Source organism: Elephas maximus, chromosome 4 (genome assembly GCF_024166365.1).
Source record: "Elephas maximus indicus isolate mEleMax1 chromosome 4, mEleMax1 primary haplotype, whole genome shotgun sequence".
Classification (NCBI taxonomy): domain Eukaryota; kingdom Metazoa; phylum Chordata; class Mammalia; order Proboscidea; family Elephantidae; genus Elephas; species Elephas maximus.
In genome coordinates this window covers 68448439-68466390 of record NC_064822.1, presented here as the reverse complement: position 1 = coordinate 68466390, position 17952 = coordinate 68448439, and the positions used below count along the sequence as shown (strand labels likewise).

The following is a 17952-nucleotide window of genomic DNA, read 5'->3' as shown; positions in this document are numbered from 1 at the left end:
ATTAGGTTAAAGCAATTGATTTATTGGAAGATATTTGAGTTTTCCTTCTCAGGTTATCCCTTATGCAGGTTCTGGCTTTTTTTTTTTTTTTCAGGTTTAATGTATTAACATTGTCACAAAACCAAGACACATGCATTTGTCATAGATGAGTTATCTAGGGAAACAAAATCAGTGAAGCACATATATATAAATATATACACATAAGCAAATATATAAATATATACAAATATATACGTATAAATATGCATACAGGTATATTTACATATGTATGTATTAGGAGAGAAAGATTTATCTCATGGAAAGGGTTCATGCGGTTGTAGAGGCTGGCAAGTCCCAAGTCCATGGGTCAGGCATCAGGCTGAATGGTTCTAGGACTCATAGCTCCAGGGGCTAATGAACCCAAGACCACACATCAGAATGTAGACTGCTGGCTCATAGTCTGCAGAAGTTAATGAATCCATGATTAGCAAGTAAGAGGGAAGGGTATTGGCTCATAGGCAGCAGAGGCTGTCAAATACTAAATCAGCAGGCAATACGACAGGCCACTGGCTCAATTCCCAAGAACAGAAGGTCAGATGATGCAGATTTCAGAGCAAGCAAAAGCCAAAGAACTTTGCCAAAACATCCACATATATTGGATGCAGGCTGCACCCCTTACAACTGATTGGCTGATCACATCACAACGCCTCATGGAGGTGATTGGTTCTATTACATAACAAAATGAGTGATAACTTCTTCATTACGTAACTGACAAAATACACCATTGCATAAATTCCGAGCCAGTGAGAATCATGGCCCAGTCAAGCTGATGAAGAACCTTAACCACCACAGTCCACCCCTGTCAACTTGACAACTGTAGGTATTTCCTTAAACCATACAAAGTCACACTTCTGCCTAACGTGATATAACTAACATGCTTACAACTGAAAATGCTCTAGTCCTGTTTACCTCTTATGTTTTATAAATGAAGAAAACAAATTATTTGATGAACACATACTAGGAAGGAATACACAACAATTACATTCCTCATTTCTGCAACTGGTTCTCATGGTCATAAACGGTATTTAGAACTACCTTCTACCACCAGCCATTTTGTATTCCTGTTATCCTCAACAAGTGCCTTGGCTGGCTGTGATTATTTGCCTTTGGGGTTACGCAAAACTTCATTCCTGAAGGGTCTGCCATTAGCAGTCATGTTGGAATCGGGTTGCCGTAGTTTTCCATTGACTTTAATCACAGGGCGTGATAGTACTAAGAGACTCCCTAAGGGATCTCCTGTATTCCAGACATACTCTTCTTTACCTCCTTTTTGCAATAATCGATTTATTCTTGGTAACTGGGGTCAATCACATCTGCCAATACAGTAACTCCCTTCTTTGCCTGTTAATCCAGAGGCATGAGGAGCCCAAAGTGGCCGGTTGGCATTCTTAACTTCCAGTTTAATGGACTCATTGGTGTGTCTCCTGATAGGAGCATTTCTCCCTTTGTAATTAACACCTGTACACCCTCAGAACATAGAGTCACAGAGAGAGGAAGCAAAAGTTTTGCAGGTGGGTCACTAGGGCTAATAGTGAGTGATGCCAAACACATTTTCATCCCTTTCATTCCTGGATCCATGAATCCTGGCTATGGGAGACACAACACCATATATAGTACACTGATTTAGAGCATATACAGCCTCCTGGAGAACATAGTCCCAACCTTGCAAGGTATTGCCACTTAGCTGGCATTGTAATTGTGTCTTTAGAAAGCCATTCCGTTTTTCTATCAAGCCAGCTGCTTCACGATGATGGAGAACATGGTAAGACCAGTGAATTCCAAGTGAATCCCTTGATGAGAGGCGATTCCGTGTGGGATACCAGGATGGTAGCTAAGGCATTCTGTGTGTCCACAGAAGCACTGCATGCAGGGAAGGCAAATGCATATCCAGAGCCAGTGTCTATTCTAGTAAGAACAAAATGCTGTCCTTTCCATGATGGAAGAAGTCCAATGTAAGCAGCCTGCCACCAGGTTGCTGACTGATCACCTCGAAGAATGGTGCCATACCAAGGACTCAATGCTGGTCTCTGCTGCTGGCAGATTGGGCACTCAGCAGAGGTGTAACCAAGTTGGCCTTGATTAGTGGAAGTCCGTGATGCTGAGCCCATGCATAACCTCCACCCTGCCACCTTTGCCACTTTGTTCATGAGCCCATTAGGCAATGAAAGGAATGGCTAGAGAGAGAGGCTGACTGGTATCCACACAAAGCATTATCTGATTCACCTGATTATTAAAATTCTCTTCTGCTGAGGCTGCCCATTGGTGAGCATTCACTTTCGACACAAATCTAGACATGTTTTCTTTGTAATTAGAGTGGAGATCTATCCACAACCCTCTCCCCAGACCTCCCTGTGGCCAGTTATCTGTCTTGCTATGGTGAAAGAAAGCTCACCAAGGATAAAATTTTCCTCACAATATATGATAGATCTACATATAAGTTCTAATTATGTAAGCCTTTTAGGAGAAAATCCAGAATTAAATCTTTGTGGCTCTGTGTTAGGCACTGGTTTCTTAGATATTATATAAGAAGCGCAAATGCTGAAAGAAATAATAGATAAATTGGATTTCATCCAAATTATTATTATTGCTTGAAGAATACTTGCAGAACTGAAGAGACAACTGATAGGATGAGATAAAATATTTCCAAATCAGATATATGATAAGGAAGCCCCAAATATGAAATATGTTGGAGGATTTCGTACTTTATTCAAATTATTACATGTGGAGAATTAGTCAAGTGAACACACACACAGGCATATTCAATTTTGTCAATTAACTTAAAGTGAAATCCCCTAAAGATCATGACAATGAACAAATAATTGGTACAATGAGTGTCTTTGTGATAATAATGTATTATTTTGTGTTTAGCCAGTATTTATTGCTAGAGTCTAAAACAAACAAACAAAAACTACTTCAATGAGGCAAAGCCAAACATAATTCCTCGTTCACTTAGTTAGATTATATACACACAGTTTTACTTTTTCTTAAAAAAGGAGGATGAGGTAGCTTCCATAAAATGCTAAAGTTAATAATGAGCATCAAAATGCTTAAATTTATTGAAGGAAAAACCAGAAAAAAACAACTAATATAAGAGAATGCTTTCTAATGAGTTATTTTGAATTTCTACCTGAAACGAATCAGAAGCAACGACAAGAAACTTCAGCTAAAATAATAACCCGAACGCTTATTATCTATTCAGAGCTGACAATTGCCAGGTTGAGAGTTATGCACTTATATGCATTACATTTTATCTATTATTCCCATTTTAGATTAGGACATTAGATTACTAGACATTAATTGCTTTATAATGGTCACACATTGTAAGTTTCAAACACAGAATTCAATCCTTGATCTTGCTGACTCCAGAGAACAATGAGAAAATTATTAAATGACATTACTGAATTATACCAATTACTTACACAAGTGAAGGAACCCACAGGGACTGTGACAACCGTATGATCTTTCTGGAAGTTTGAACCCACAGCGTTCTACCGTAAACAGCATGCACTTTTATTTATCATTTTGTCGTCTCATATTTTAGCAATTAAAACAATTGCCAATAATTTTTGTATAAGAAATGTATTTTTTGAATGTCTAATTGTTGTCTCTAATATTCTTTGAGTTGTTGATAAGTTCATTGTGCCATGCAGTTATTCTGACATATATTTCTTTAAATATGTAATGATTTCTCAGAACTCCCCACCCATTCATTAATAAGAAAAAGGTCGCATAATAGCACTTAATCTCCTTCTAATAAATAAACGTCAGTCACTAAAACAAGGTAATTTAGTCCACTAAATTTTATATGTTCTGTCATTCCAATTCCTGCTTCTTTGGAGCACTCAGTCTTTAACTCTTAGTGTATTACGAAATTGTCATAAAGTGATGCATTTTTTTTTTTTTTTTTTACAAATACAGAATTTTAATTTTAAACCCAGGTATTACAGTGGATTAAAATATTTCTGTGGAGTATGACTTTTAATAAGTAAGGATATTTTTATTTATGGACTTCTTTATTCTTAATAATTTATTGCTTTTTGTTACTCCAGCAAAAAATATTTTATCAAATGAAGAATACCTTTTAAAAATGACTTATTCTACCATGAGACTTTTGAGGAAGGCTCTAAGTAAATTAGAACCAGAAGTGGAGATTCTCAGTTGCAAAGTGAGCACTGATACTTACTCTCCCTCCCCACCTAGTTTGATCTTGTCATATACACAGCACGTATTTCCTTCTTGAGCACAGTTTCTCATAGAGCACAGACCTTGACACCCCTCAGCTGCAGAGATGAATAATCAAACAGTAACCTACTCAGAAGTGAATCTGGCCAAGAACCCAAAAAGGCAGCAAATCAAACACAAGGACGCTGATAGCTCCATTTCAGTCACTGAGCAGGAAATAACTTACGTGGAATTAAACCTTCATGGTGCTTCCCAGGATCTTCAGAAGAAGGACAAGAATTTCTGCTGCAAAGGTAAATCATTTAATCAGTTCTCAATATAACTGCACTAGAATGTGTAGTTCTAGGGCAGAGATGTGGGGAAAGAGTGAAGATGAAGACATGGAGCAAGGTTAGTCAGATGAAGGGGCAGGCTCACTAGTTTTCATTTTTGAGTGTCGGACCTGAAATACAAATAATCACATTCTGTTAATTCAATTCAGGCATTGTTGAAATTTGTAACCTCTGATGAAGAACACATGGGCTATTATTTACTAAAAATTAATGGTGTATTCTGAGAGAAAAATTACAGTGGAGAATGTGGAGTCGATGTTCACTATTTATGTATATGATTCCTTGTGCATCTGGGTTCTCTTGTATGTAAACTTTCTAAACTGACTCCATCTATCCTTTCTCAGTGTTTCCATTTCTCTCTCTGCATATCTCCCATCTCCTCCAGGGAAGCTCTTTGCTGGGATCCTGGGAATCATCTGCATTGTCTTGATGGCCAGTGTAGTAACCGTGGCAGTCATAGTTGTTACTCCTTGTAAGTGTTTGGAAGATTATAAGGGAATATTCCCTTTAAAGCTTGGAAAGCTCTGCTGTATATTTCATAATATTATGGAATAGAATTCCCATTTTAATATATGAATTTGTGTGATATACTTGCCGTGTTTTTTAAAGTTAGTAAATTATGCTTCATCAATGTGGACTAAATGTAGAAAAGTTATTCTGAGGCTTCCAAAAGCATGAATAACAGAATAGTTGTCGAGACTATATGTTTTTAATTCTAAATGTGTGTATTGTGTGTGTGTGTATGTATACATATGTGTGTGTTTTTCCATTGAGAGATGGAAAATACTTATTGAGAAATACAAATTAATATTTTAAGGTAGCTAAATCAAATACTGTAAGAGGTGGTAAAATTTCTCTATTAGGCTGCCCAGATATTTTTCTAAAAAACCTTCATTACTTTATTAATTTTTGTTGGTATAATAATTTTAATATACATTATTATGATTTTAAATGATATCCAAAGTTCCAACTTGGAAACTAAAATTGTTATGGTTTATTACAGAAATATTAATCTCTATAATAATTACTGCAATCTTTCTAGCTGTTGGAATGCCAGAGAACACAACCCAGAAAGGTAAGTAAAAATTTTAAAAAGTTTTAATATAAACCAAAACCAAACCCTTTGTCGTCGAGTCGATTCTGACTCATAGGGACCCTATAGGACAGAGTAGAACTGCCCCCATAGGGTCTCCAAGGAGCGACTGGTGAATTTGAACTGCTGACCTTTCAGTTAGAAGCCAAGCTCTTAACCACTGCACCACCAGTGCTGATATATTGAGATTATATTTTGGTCCCTATTTTAGTTCATGAAGAAGTAATAACAGATTTTTTAAACTTTCAAAATAGAGCAATAAATTTTCATATATAAAGATCATATGAAGAAATCCTTCTTGTTCAAAAATTGGAAGAAACATTCTTTTAAAATCACTATATCTTTCTTTTAACAATTGCCTCAAATTTCCTTTTGTGTCTGTAAAGATTAAACCAAACCAAAACAACCCATTGCAGCCGAGTAGATTCCACCTCATAGTTACCCTATAGGACAGAGTAGAGCTGCCCCAAACAATTTCTAAGACACTGCTGGTGGATTTGAACTGCAGACCTTTTGCTTAGCAGCTGAGGTCTTAACCGCTGCACCACCAGGGCTTCACACCGAAAATCCTATGGGAAAGTTCTACTGTGTCTCATGGGGTTGTTATGAGTTAAAAATCGACTTGACAGCACCTAACAACCACAACAGCATAATATGATAAGAAATAAATAATTCTACTATTCTAATAAGGTAGTGTTGTTCAGTGATTTTCAGGACATGTATAAAAAAAAAAAAAATAGATATTTTATTTTTTTGGTTTTCACTGGTACATAAATTAGAGGATGGGAGGCTGACCCTTTCTGTGTGTGTGCGTGTTTTTTCATATGTATATGTGTATGTGAGTGAATGAGATGGCATATATGTTATGTAGATATGTGCTTATGCTTATGCAAATATGTCAACTAATTTATATTCTTTATTTCAAATTGTTTCTGGATAGTAATTCATATTCTTTTTTCAGCATATCATTGTGGCCATTGTCCAGAAGACTGGTTATCCTATTCCAACAATTGCTATTATATTAGTAGCGATAAAAAAAACTGGACTGAGAGTCAGATGGCCTGTGCTTCTAAAAAATCTAATCTGATTTATATAGATAATGAAGAAGAAATGGTAAGATTTCAAATATTTGAAATATTTTATTAAAAGATAGAACATAAAAAAGAAATGTATACAAAATGTATATGAGTCAATAACAAATATTTATCAAGACACATTGATAAACATGCCATATGTTTCCTATGTATCTTAAAGAATGAAGATTTGCCTACTTTGAAAACTTATATTAATAGAATTATACTCTATGAGGTGTTTAGTGTCTTACATATTTCAGTTGATATTGTGTTTTTAGGATTCATCTATATTTTTGTTCATGTTGTTGTTAATTGCTCTGATTTATGGAGACCTTACATAGAAAAAAACGAAATGTTGTCTCATCCTGTGCCGTCTTAATGATCATTGGTAGCTTTGAGTCCATTGGGGTCCTTTCATCTCCGTGAATATTTTTTAAATTTTCATTGGCCCTCTTCTTTACCAAACGAGATGTCCTTTTCTAGTGATTGGTCTTTCCTGATGACGTGTCTGAAGTAAGCAAGCCAAAGTCTCACCATTCTTGCTTTTAAGGAGCATTCTGATTGTGTTCCTTCTAAGACTGATTTGTCTAAACTGCGCTTTACTTTCAAGGCTACACAGTACTCCATTGTTTGAATTGACAATGCTTTATTTATATTTTATACTGTTAAAGTACATTTGTTTATTTCAAGTTCTTGCTATTTATGAAAAACAATGCTTCTATATACTTTTTTCCTTAAATAAACTTTGTTATTTCTTTTAACCATAAATAAATCTAAATATATCAAAACTATGAAGACTAATCACAAAATTAATACACCTGTGTCATTACAAATCATGTCAAGAAACAGAAAATGCTAGCCCCCTCCCTCCATTAGCTCTGCCCCTGTGTCTGTTCTTATCATTTCTCCTTCTTCCCAAATCACTATCCTGAGTTTTTGAACTTTATACAGATGGAGTCATACAGGGTACATTTTTGAGTCTATCTCCTTTCACTCACATCTGATATTTGTGCAGTTGATCTTTACTATTGCAGTTTGTTGGAGTTTGTTCATTTCCACTGCTGTTATGTAAGTAAACCCACCAAAAAAAAAAAAACCTAACCAGCTGCCATGGAGTTGATTCTGACTCATGAAGACACATGTGTTTAAGAGTAGAACTGCACTTCAAAGAGTTTCCAGAAGCTATAACTTTCAGAAGTAAGTTGGCAGTCTTGTCTTTCGAGATGCCTCTGTGTGGAATTGAACCTCCAACCTTTCCGTTAGTAGCCAAGGGCCTAACCATTTCTACCACAAGGAGCTCCATTATTACCTAAATAAACATTTTAAAATCCATTCTATGGTGAATAGAAATTTAGCTATTATGGAAGTATTTAGCTATTATGAGTAATTACTCTCTACATATCTTTCTGGATGTGTTTTGTCCACATATTACCTGGATACACAGGAATAAAATTATATGTCATGCAGAGTTATAGACATATGTACATGTCAGTGTTTTTAAATTATCCCAACAGTTTGCTAGTTCATGGACACACACACATATTATCTAATAGTGTTTGAACCTGTCCCTTGATCCACGTCCTCATCAAAACTTACTACTATGAGAAATTTTAATAGTAGAAGTTTTGGTTGTTATACAATATTATCATTATTGTGTGAATAGATATTTTCCCAGTTATTATTAGATTGAACACGGTTTAATGTGCTATTAGCCACTAGTGTATCTTCTTTTATGAGGTGCCTATTCATGTCTTTTGTCCATTTTTCCTCAGTAATTGTCAGTCTTTTACTGCCAGTATATTCTTGACATATTTTGGATATGATTTCTTTTTTGATTTTATAAGTTTATAATAGTTTCATTTTTCTCTGTGGCTTACATATTTACTTCAATTTTGGAGTTTTTTAATGAATAGAATTTAGTAGTTTTAACATAGTTCAATTTCTCATTTACAGTGTTGGTGCTTATGTTGTAGTTCTTTTAGTAAATAATCAAATTTCAAAATACAGAATCTACTAAATTAATATGTAGGTTTTACATTTTCTCTTTATTTTTTAAAGTTTTTCTGAAAATGTGTACCTATTACATTTAGATGTATTGTTAGGTGCCACAGAGTCAGTTCAGCTCATAGAGACACTATTTACAACAGAACGAAACACTGCCTGGTCCTGTGCCATCCTCACAATATTTATTATGCTTGAGTCCATTGTTGCAGTCACTGTGCCGATCTATCTCATTGACGATCTTTTTCTTTTTCGCTGACTCTTTACCAAGCATGATGTCCTTCTCCAGGGATGTCCCTCCTGATAACATGTTCAAATTTGTGAAACGAAGTTGTGCCCTTCTTGCTCCTAATGAGCATTCTGGCTATACTTCATCCAAGACAGATTTGTTTGTTCTTCTGACTGTGGTATATTCTTCTGACTGTCTGTGGTATATTCAATATTCCTCTCCAACACCATAATTTAAAGGCCTCAATTCAACTTTGGTCTTCCCTCTTTTTTGTCCAGCTTTGTTGTACACATGAGGCAATTGAAAACACCATGGCTTGAGTCATGTGCCCTTTCCTTCTTAAAGTGATATGTTTGCTTTTTAACACTTTAAAGAGGTCTCTTGCATGAAATTTGTCCCTGCAATGCAGCCTTTGATTTCCTGACTGCTGCTTCCACAGCCATTGATTGAGGATCCAAGTACAATGAAATCCTTGACAACTTCAATATTTTATCTGTTTGTCATGAAGTTACTTATTGGCCCAGTTATGATAATTGGTCCAGATGCATGATCTATTGGAATTTAATTTTTGTGATGCTGATAGAAGTTTACACTTTTCTACATCGTTACCTTATTGAGCATAATTTATAGCAAAAATAACCATTTATCCATTCCTCTCTTTGCCACATTTGTCCTAATTCAAGGATATTGATGTACATTTGTGTGTATGTGGATATGTTCCTGGTCAGTACTAGGTTTCACTTTTCTATTTTTCCTTGCATTAATATCACATGGGCAAAATTACTAAAGCTTCCTATTAATTTTTTATATTCAGTATATCTAGACTCCTAAACTGTGACAAAATGAATTTCTGTTGGTTAAAGCCACATCACCCACTTGTGATATTTCTGGTATAGCAACATTAGATAACTAAGAGAATTTGGTACTGAGAAATGGGGTACTGCTCTAACAAATTTTTAAAATGTAGAAGTAGTTTAAAAATTGTGTACTGGGTAGAGACTGAAAGATTTTTAAGGTTGCCTTCTTAAGAGACTATTGGTAGAATTATGGATGTCAAAGGCAATTCTGGTGGGGGCTCAGAAAGAAGTGAGAACAATGTAGAAAGTCTCTACCACCCTAGAATATACATATGACATCAGCAACAGAATGTTGCCAGAAATGTGGATGTTAAATGTGCTTCTGGTGAGGCTTTAAAGAAAATGATGAACACGTGATTAGACAACAGAGGAAGGGCAATACTTTTTATGCAGTGACAAAGGATTTGTCTGAATTATGTTCAAATATTTGGCAAATGGTAAAATGTTTAAGTGATGAACTTGAATATCTAACTGAGGAGAATTCCAAGCAAGATTTTAAAGGGGTTGTGTGGTTTCTCCTTGCCACTTATAGGTAAAGTGTGAATGGAAAGAGATGGACTTAAAAATAAACTGCGAAAAATGAAAGCAGAACTTAAAGTTATGAAAATTCTGTTGCACAGACTAAGGACACTTGTCCTAAGATATCACCAAGGATGAGGCCACTCAATCTCTGGTTAAAGAGATGAAGACTGTGACAGATGGGTCTAACTACCACAGAATAAAAGCAATCACTGAAGGGACAGAGAATGAACAAAAGGAAAGAAAGTTTTCTGCTGCTTGCAATTTTACACGCAAGAAACAGGTCAAAGGTGCTACTTGTTTGTTGTCCGACTGCTATGGAATAGGGCTGCTATGCGTCGGAACCGAATCGACGGCGACAGATTTTTTTGGGTAAGAAAAGAAGGCCATCCCCAGAGCAGCTCAGAATTCAGCAAAATTGTTAGATGGAGCACTAGAAGCATGGCCTTTTTGGATTCAATGGGCATGGCCACACTTACAACGTTTCGAAGAGTAGGATCTTTGCCAGATTGGTTACAGATTTTGGGGTTGCTGTTTAGGTTTGCCAGAAGGGTGGGGTCACTGCACAAAGTTGTGGGGGTGAGGCTTTCATGCCCAAGTGTCAGAAAAATTGGGCCTGCTGTGGCCAAGGGGTTGGGTTGCTCCTCAAATGGACAAGGAGAATGGGGCAACACAAAACCAAGGGAGCAGAGTTGCCATCCCAGTGGGCCTGGAAGGTGCAATTGAAGTCCAGGGCTGAGGGGCTACCACTCAGAATCCAAAGGGTGTGGCCAATACCCAGAGTCTGGAGAGCAGTGCCCTTGCCCAGGTGGTCCTGGAGAATAGAGGGTTATTTTCAAGCCTTCAGCGCTAATGTAAATTTTTCTGCTGGATTTTGGACTTGCTTGCTCTGGGTTATCCCTTCTTTCCCTTCAATTTCTCCCATTAGTAATGGAAATGTCTACCTTGTGCTTGTTCTACCATTGTATTTTGGAAGAATATAATTCGTAGTCTAGATTTCATACATTCACAGATGAAGAGGAATTTAACCCCTGGATGGAATATGCCTAAAGTCTCACCCGTATTTGATTAAGATGATTCAGAAGTTGAGATTTTGAATTTAGAGTTGATTTAAGACTTTTGGGGTGAACGTGTTTTGCAGGTGTCAAAGACATGAATTTTGGGGGACCAAACGGTGGAATGTTGTTGATTGAATTGTGTCCCCACATAACATGTGTTGAAATTTTAGCCTCTATATGCCTGTGGCTATAATCCCTTTTGGGAATGGGTTGTCTTTGTTATGCTAATGAGATACCAGTAGTACAGGGTGCATCTTGAGTCAGTCTCTTTGGAGATATAAAAGACTTTGAATGAGCAAGCCAGAAAGCAGAGATCTGGAGGATTGATGCCAATTCACATGGAGATCTCCAAGGAACCATGTAAGGAGCTCAAGAGACAAGGACTTTCCACCAGAACTGATGGGAAGATAGTCTTCCCCTAGAGCTGGCATCCTGAATTCAGAATTCTAGCCTGCTAAACTGTTAGAAAATAAGTTTCTTTTTGTTAAACCTACACAGTTTCGGTATTTCTGTTATAGTAGCACTAGATGACTAAGAGGATGTGGAACAAGGGATATCACTGCTGATATCAGATGGGTCTGGGCTGAAAACAGAGAATACCAGACAGATATTTACCTGTGTTTTATTGACGATGCAAAGGCATTTTGACTGTATGAATCATAACAAATTATACATAAAATTGTGAAGAATGGGGATTCCAGAACACTTCATTGTGCTCATGCAAAGCCTCTACACAGAGTAAGAGGTAATCATTTGAACAAAACAAGGGGATGCTGCGTGGGTAAAATCAGAAAAGGTGTACATCAGGGTTCTATCCTTTCTCCATACTTATTTAATCTGTATACTGAGCAAATAATCCGAGAAGCTGGAGTATATGAAGAAGAATGCAGTGTCAGGATTGGAGGAAGACTCATTAACAACCTGTGATATGCAGATGACACAGTCTTGCTTGCTTTAGGCAAGAGGGCTGAAGAACTTACTGATGAAGATCAAAGACCACAGCCTTCAGTATGAATTACACCTCAACGTAAAGAAAATAGAAATCCTCCCAACTGGACCCATAACCAACACCAGGATAAATGGAGAAAAGATTGAAGTTGTAAAGGATTTCATTTTAATTGCATCCACCATCAGTGCCAATGGAAGCAGCAGTAAAGCTATCAAAAGGCGTATTGCATTAGGCAAATCTGCTGCAAAAGACCTCTTTTTAAAGTGTCAAAAAGCAAAGATGTCACTTAGAGGACTAAGGTGCCAGACTAATGCCATAGTATTTTCAATTGCCTCATATACATGTGAAAGATGGACAATGAGTAAGGAAGCCCAGACAAGAATTTAGGGCTAATTACACTGTTGGCAAAGTGTATTGAATATACCATGGACTGCCAGAAGAACGAACGTATCTGTGTTGGAAGAAGTACAGCCAGAATGCTCCTTAGAAGCAAGGATGGCGAGACTTCATCTCACATTCTTTGGCTTTGGACACATTATCAGGAGGGATCAGTTGTCGGATTAGGACACGATGCTTGTTAAAGTAGAGGAGAAATGGGAAAGGGGAAGATCCGCAATGAGATGGATTGAAATAGTGGCTGCAACAATTGTCTGGCATAACAATGACTGTGAGGATGGTGCAACTGGGCAGTGTTTCCTTCCCTTGTAAATACTGTTGCTAAGAGTCCAAATTGACTCAACAGTACCTAACAAAAACAAAGAACCAAAATCTATATATTTTTTGATTAGAAGATGTTTCAGTGACATAGCTTGAAAATGGCATAATGGAAGAGAAATAATCTTCCAAAATGTTCAGCAGTTAGGCTTATAAAGTAGAGCATAGCGCGTGGCTTAGATTGTCAGTCTTTTGCAGGAGCGGTCTCAAGATTATTTCATCCCAATTTCAAATGAATGCTATTAGCTGTTGCAAGTATCATTAAGTTTTTTAAAAAATTTAATTTTATTTTGACATAATAGTAAACTCACATGCAGTTTAAGAAATAATGCAGAGAGACTCTGTGTATTTTTCACACATCTTCTACAAGTGGTAACATCCTGTAGCACTACAGTATAAGATCAAAACCAGCGCTTAAGTTTGCGATTTTATTTATTTTTTCAGGTTGTTTCTTCTGGTTCTTTTTTTCTCTTGTTCTTTTGCCTACTTTTGGGTAATTTGAACATTTTTAGGATTTTATTTTATTTGTTTACAGTGGGTTTTACTCTATTTCTTTGTGTTGTTTCCTTAGTGATTGATCTGGCTATTTTAATACGCAAAAGAAACTTTTCAAGGTCTACTGGTATTAGTGTTTTACATTTTTAGTAAAGTGTGGAAATCTCACTCCCAGTAAAATTCCTGGATGCACAATGCTAAAGCGCTGGGCTGCTAATGGAAAAGCCAGCAGCTCTATCCCACCAGCCAATCCACAGGGAGACAGATGTGCCAATCTGCTTCTGTAAAGATTTGTACACTTTGAAACTCTATGGGGCAGTTCTACTCTGTCCTATAAGGTCACTATGGGTCGGAATGAACTCAAGAGCAATGGAAACTTCTCCACTTTTAAATGTTATTGAATTGATTTGCAGACAGCATCATAATGTTTGTTTAAATCATTATATATGATTCAGAACACTCATGAGGGTAAGAATATTCTATTGTATGTACTCATATTTCTGCACTTTCCATTGTTCTTTCTTCCTTCTGATGCTTCAACATTCTTTCTTATTCATTTCTTTTCTATTTGAAGAACTTTCTTAGGCAGTTGTAATGAGTAGGTTTGCTGTTGACAAATTCTTTTAGTTTTCCTGCATGTGAGACTGTATTCGTTTCCCCTTTATATCTGAAATTACAGTTTCACTAAGTAGTGGATTCTTTCTATTTCTCTCATTCAGTATATGTGTCTGTGTGTATGTGTGTCACTGTCTTTCTAAATTACACCTTCTACCAATATAAAAACTGGTAAAATCAGGAGTAGTCTAGTTAAAGAAAGACGTGGGGCCCAGAAAAACAAATTTTGTTCTTCCGTGCCATTTATCTCCTTATTGGCAGCCCTTTAATTTCCTTTACAAAACCAAACTCTGAGAAACACAGTAGAAAAAAACACTTTTTTACAGGGAAGAATGGAATAATATCTGGAGACTTATTTAAATCCTTACTAAGAGAGTTTTTCATTGGAGAAAGTTGTCCAGTCTGCTTCTATAAAGATTACAGCCTTGGAAACCCTATGGGGCAGTTCTATTCTGTCCTATGGAGTCCCTGTGAGTGGGAATTGAATCAATGGCAGTGGGTGTGGCTTTTTTGTTATGCTAATTTATTGAATACTGGCAAGTATTTAGTTACATAAAATTAAACTTTTTGTTTTTAGTAAAACTAGGAGAATGAGACTATTAAGTATTACTACTTAGTTATTTTTGAATGAAAAGCGAAGACATTTGTGAGAGTTTGTGACAATATGAAATGTGATTTTCAACTTTAATACATTTTTAGTGTTAGAGTCTAGCACTTATATCTTGTTTTGAAATTAAAGATGAAGTAAAAGAAAACAGTACAGGCATGTTTTTAAGTGATAAAAATATAATGGTTATTAAAACAGAATTTTTATTTACCATAGAAGTTTATGGACATTCTATCATCTTATTCATGGGTTGGACTGTCTCGTGAAAGCAGTGATCATTCCTGGTTATGGATAAATCGCTCGCCTTTAAAGCAAAAGTAAGTTCTTCGGAATGATGTTATATAGAAGAAGAAAAATACAAAAAAGAAAAATTTAGATCAGTAATATTAATAAATGTGACTGGATTGAATTATAGGCATGTAGAGAGAAAATAAAAATTAATGACATGAAATGTTGATGTAAATACTAAGAATGAAGTGCTCACTGTTCGTAGTAATTATTACTAATATTTTATGAGAAATGTCATTACCCATTTTTACAACATGTCTATTATTGTTGCATGGAAAATGCCATTGTTTTATGGATTACCACACAAAATATAATGGATTTATGCATTTTTACACATTGCAGGATAACAGAGCCATCAAATCCCATGTACAACTGTGTAACGTTCCTTTCACCTGACCTTCAATCAGCCAGTTGTGGATCTGAAACAACATACATTTGTAAGCTTGAGATGTCGAGTTAAAACACATGAGTTTAGCGTCCTTCCGGTATCTGTATATTTTACAAAGTGGAAATAATACCATGATTGCAAAAGTTTTATAAGCAATTACATTATTTGTTCAGCTGGAAGCTCCACATTGGAACCCTCCTGGACTTTACCTTACATCCTTCTTCTCTTGACTGATTTTTATCTGCACCCTTTTCTGTAACAAAATATAACTGGGAGTATAACAATTTTCTCATGTTTCTGAGTCTTTATATTGTTAAATATGCTTACTTACCTGTTTGATTTTGTAACAAAATAAAAATACCTAAATTATTGCAGTTTTGTAAGAAATCTGAATATCTGGTTGTGTGAGTTCTCGATTTTTTAATTCTTTTTTATATTATTGGCCATTTACATTTCAATACAATTTTTAATACAGCTTAAAGGTTTCCACAATGAAAACTCTGCTGGGGTTGAGACTTCTTGAATGATGGATGGAAACCTCTGTAAATATTCTCTATAAAAGGAAGGAAACACTGGCAAGAAAGTTTCACACCAACTTTTTCAAGATTCTGGCAATTAAACAAAGGCTTGAGACAATATAAAAAAATATGGGGAGTATTTAATCAAGAAAAAATGCTGAACCTTAGTAAGAAAGATACTGCCTGTGGCATTTTAACTTGGCCTCATACCAAACCCCTTCTCCCCAGCACCACAGTAGCCATGAAAACTATCAGCTATGCCACTACTGAAGAGGAAGACCAAGTTTGGAGCTCTTAAGAGTCCCAAAACCACAAAATTGCCATTCTTTGACCTTTCTCAGGCTCCCTGGAAAACCCCACTCACAGTACATTGTGGGTATTTGACATGGTTGGAGCTAGCTCTGTGGGAAATTTGTTTACTGAAAACAATCAACAGCAATTGTTTCACATTACAGCTACCTGTGGCTGCATTACCAGTTGTGGCCAAAGAGCCTGATGAAAGATTAAAAGGAAGATTTAGGGAAAAAGATGTTCAGAGAGAGCTTTGAAAAGCTCATAAATGTACTTGGGTACCCAGAAGGCTGTGCCATTGTACTGGGCTGTGTGCATGCTGAGGAAAGATGTGAGAAGGCCCCAATCTCTTCTTGTGATAAAGGCTCAAACAATCAATTTTCAGAGTTCCTTGTTCCAACATACCCATTTAAGGCAATCGATTTTCACAAAACATGCTATTGTTGTTGTAATTTTAGTTTAATTTATCTCAAAATTATGAGCACCCCTTGTGATCATTCTTTTGACCCTACATTAGGTTGTTGTTGTTGGTAGGTGCTGTCTAGTCTGTTCCGACTAATATCGGCCCTATGCACAACAGAACAAAACACTGCCCGGTCCTGCGCCATCCTTACAATCGCCATTATGCTTGAGCTCATTGTTGCAGCCACTGTGTCAATCCACCTCATTGAGGGTCTTCCTCTTTTCCACTGACCCTGTACTCTGCCAAGCATGATGTCCTTCTCCAGGGACTCATCCCTCCTGACAACATGCCCAAAGTATGTAAGACACAGTCTCGCCATCCTTGCTTCTAAGGAGCATTCTGGCTGTGCTTCTTCCAAGACAGATTTGTTCGTTCTTTTGGCAGTCCATGGTATATTCAATATTCTTCGCCAACACCTCAATTCAAAGATGTCAGTTCTTCTTCGGTCTTCCTTATTCATTGTCCAGCTTTCACATGCATATGACACAATTGAAAATACCATAGCTTGGGTGAGGCACACCTTAGTCTTCAAGATGACATCTTTGCTCATCAACACTTTGAAGACGTCCTTTGCGGCAGATTTACACAATGCAATGCGTCTTTTGATTTCTTGACTGCTGCTTCCATGGCTGTTGATTGTGGATCCAAGTAAAAGGAAATCCGTGACAACCTCAATCTTTTCTCCTTTTATCATGATGTAGCTTATTGGTCCAGTTGTGAGGAGTTTTGTTTTCTTCATGTTGAGGTGTAATCCATACTGAAGGCTGTGGTCTTTGATCTTCTTCAGTCAGTACTCCAAGTTCTCTTTACTTTCAGCAAGCAAGGTTGTGTCATCTGCATAACCCAGGTTGTTAATGAGTCTTCCTCCAATCCTGATGCCCCGTTCCTCTTCATACAGTCCACCTTCTCAGATTATTTGCTCAGCATACAGATTAAATAGATATGGTGAAAGAATACAACCCTGACACACATCTTTCCTGACTTTAAACCATGCAGTATCCCTTTGTTCTGTTCAAACAACTGCCTCTTGATCCATGTACAGATTTCTCATGACAACAATTATGTGTTCTGGAATTCCCATTCTTCCCAATGTTATACATAATTTGTTATGGTCCACACAGTTGAATGCCTTAGCATAGTCCATAAAACACAGGTAAACATCTTTCTTGTATTCTCTGCTTTCAGCCAGGATCCATCTGACATCAGCAATGATATCCCTGGTTCCACGTCCTCTTCTAAAT

The 17952-nt window shown here is 36.6% G+C and overlaps 1 protein-coding gene across 4 annotated transcripts in view; it reads left to right on the top strand.

The window, feature by feature from the left end:
- The window catches only part of LOC126075185 (NKG2-A/NKG2-B type II integral membrane protein-like), a 75242-nt gene extending 59456 nt beyond the window's left edge, over positions 1 to 15786 (top strand). For 2 of the 4 annotated variants that reach the window (XM_049882479.1, XM_049882478.1), the window contains exons 3-5: positions 6608 to 6759; positions 14980 to 15080; positions 15394 to 15786. In XM_049882479.1, the coding sequence (XP_049738436.1) occupies positions 6608 to 6759; positions 14980 to 15080; positions 15394 to 15511 (371 nt within the window). In that variant the 3' untranslated portion in view covers positions 15512 to 15786. Of the gene's footprint in view, positions 1 to 4938; positions 5026 to 5595; positions 5629 to 6607; positions 6760 to 14979; positions 15081 to 15393 lie in introns of all 4 variants that reach the window. The other 2 variants (XM_049882477.1, XM_049882480.1) reach the window with 2 other exon arrangements.
- The last annotated feature ends 2166 nt before the right edge of the window (positions 15787 to 17952 follow it).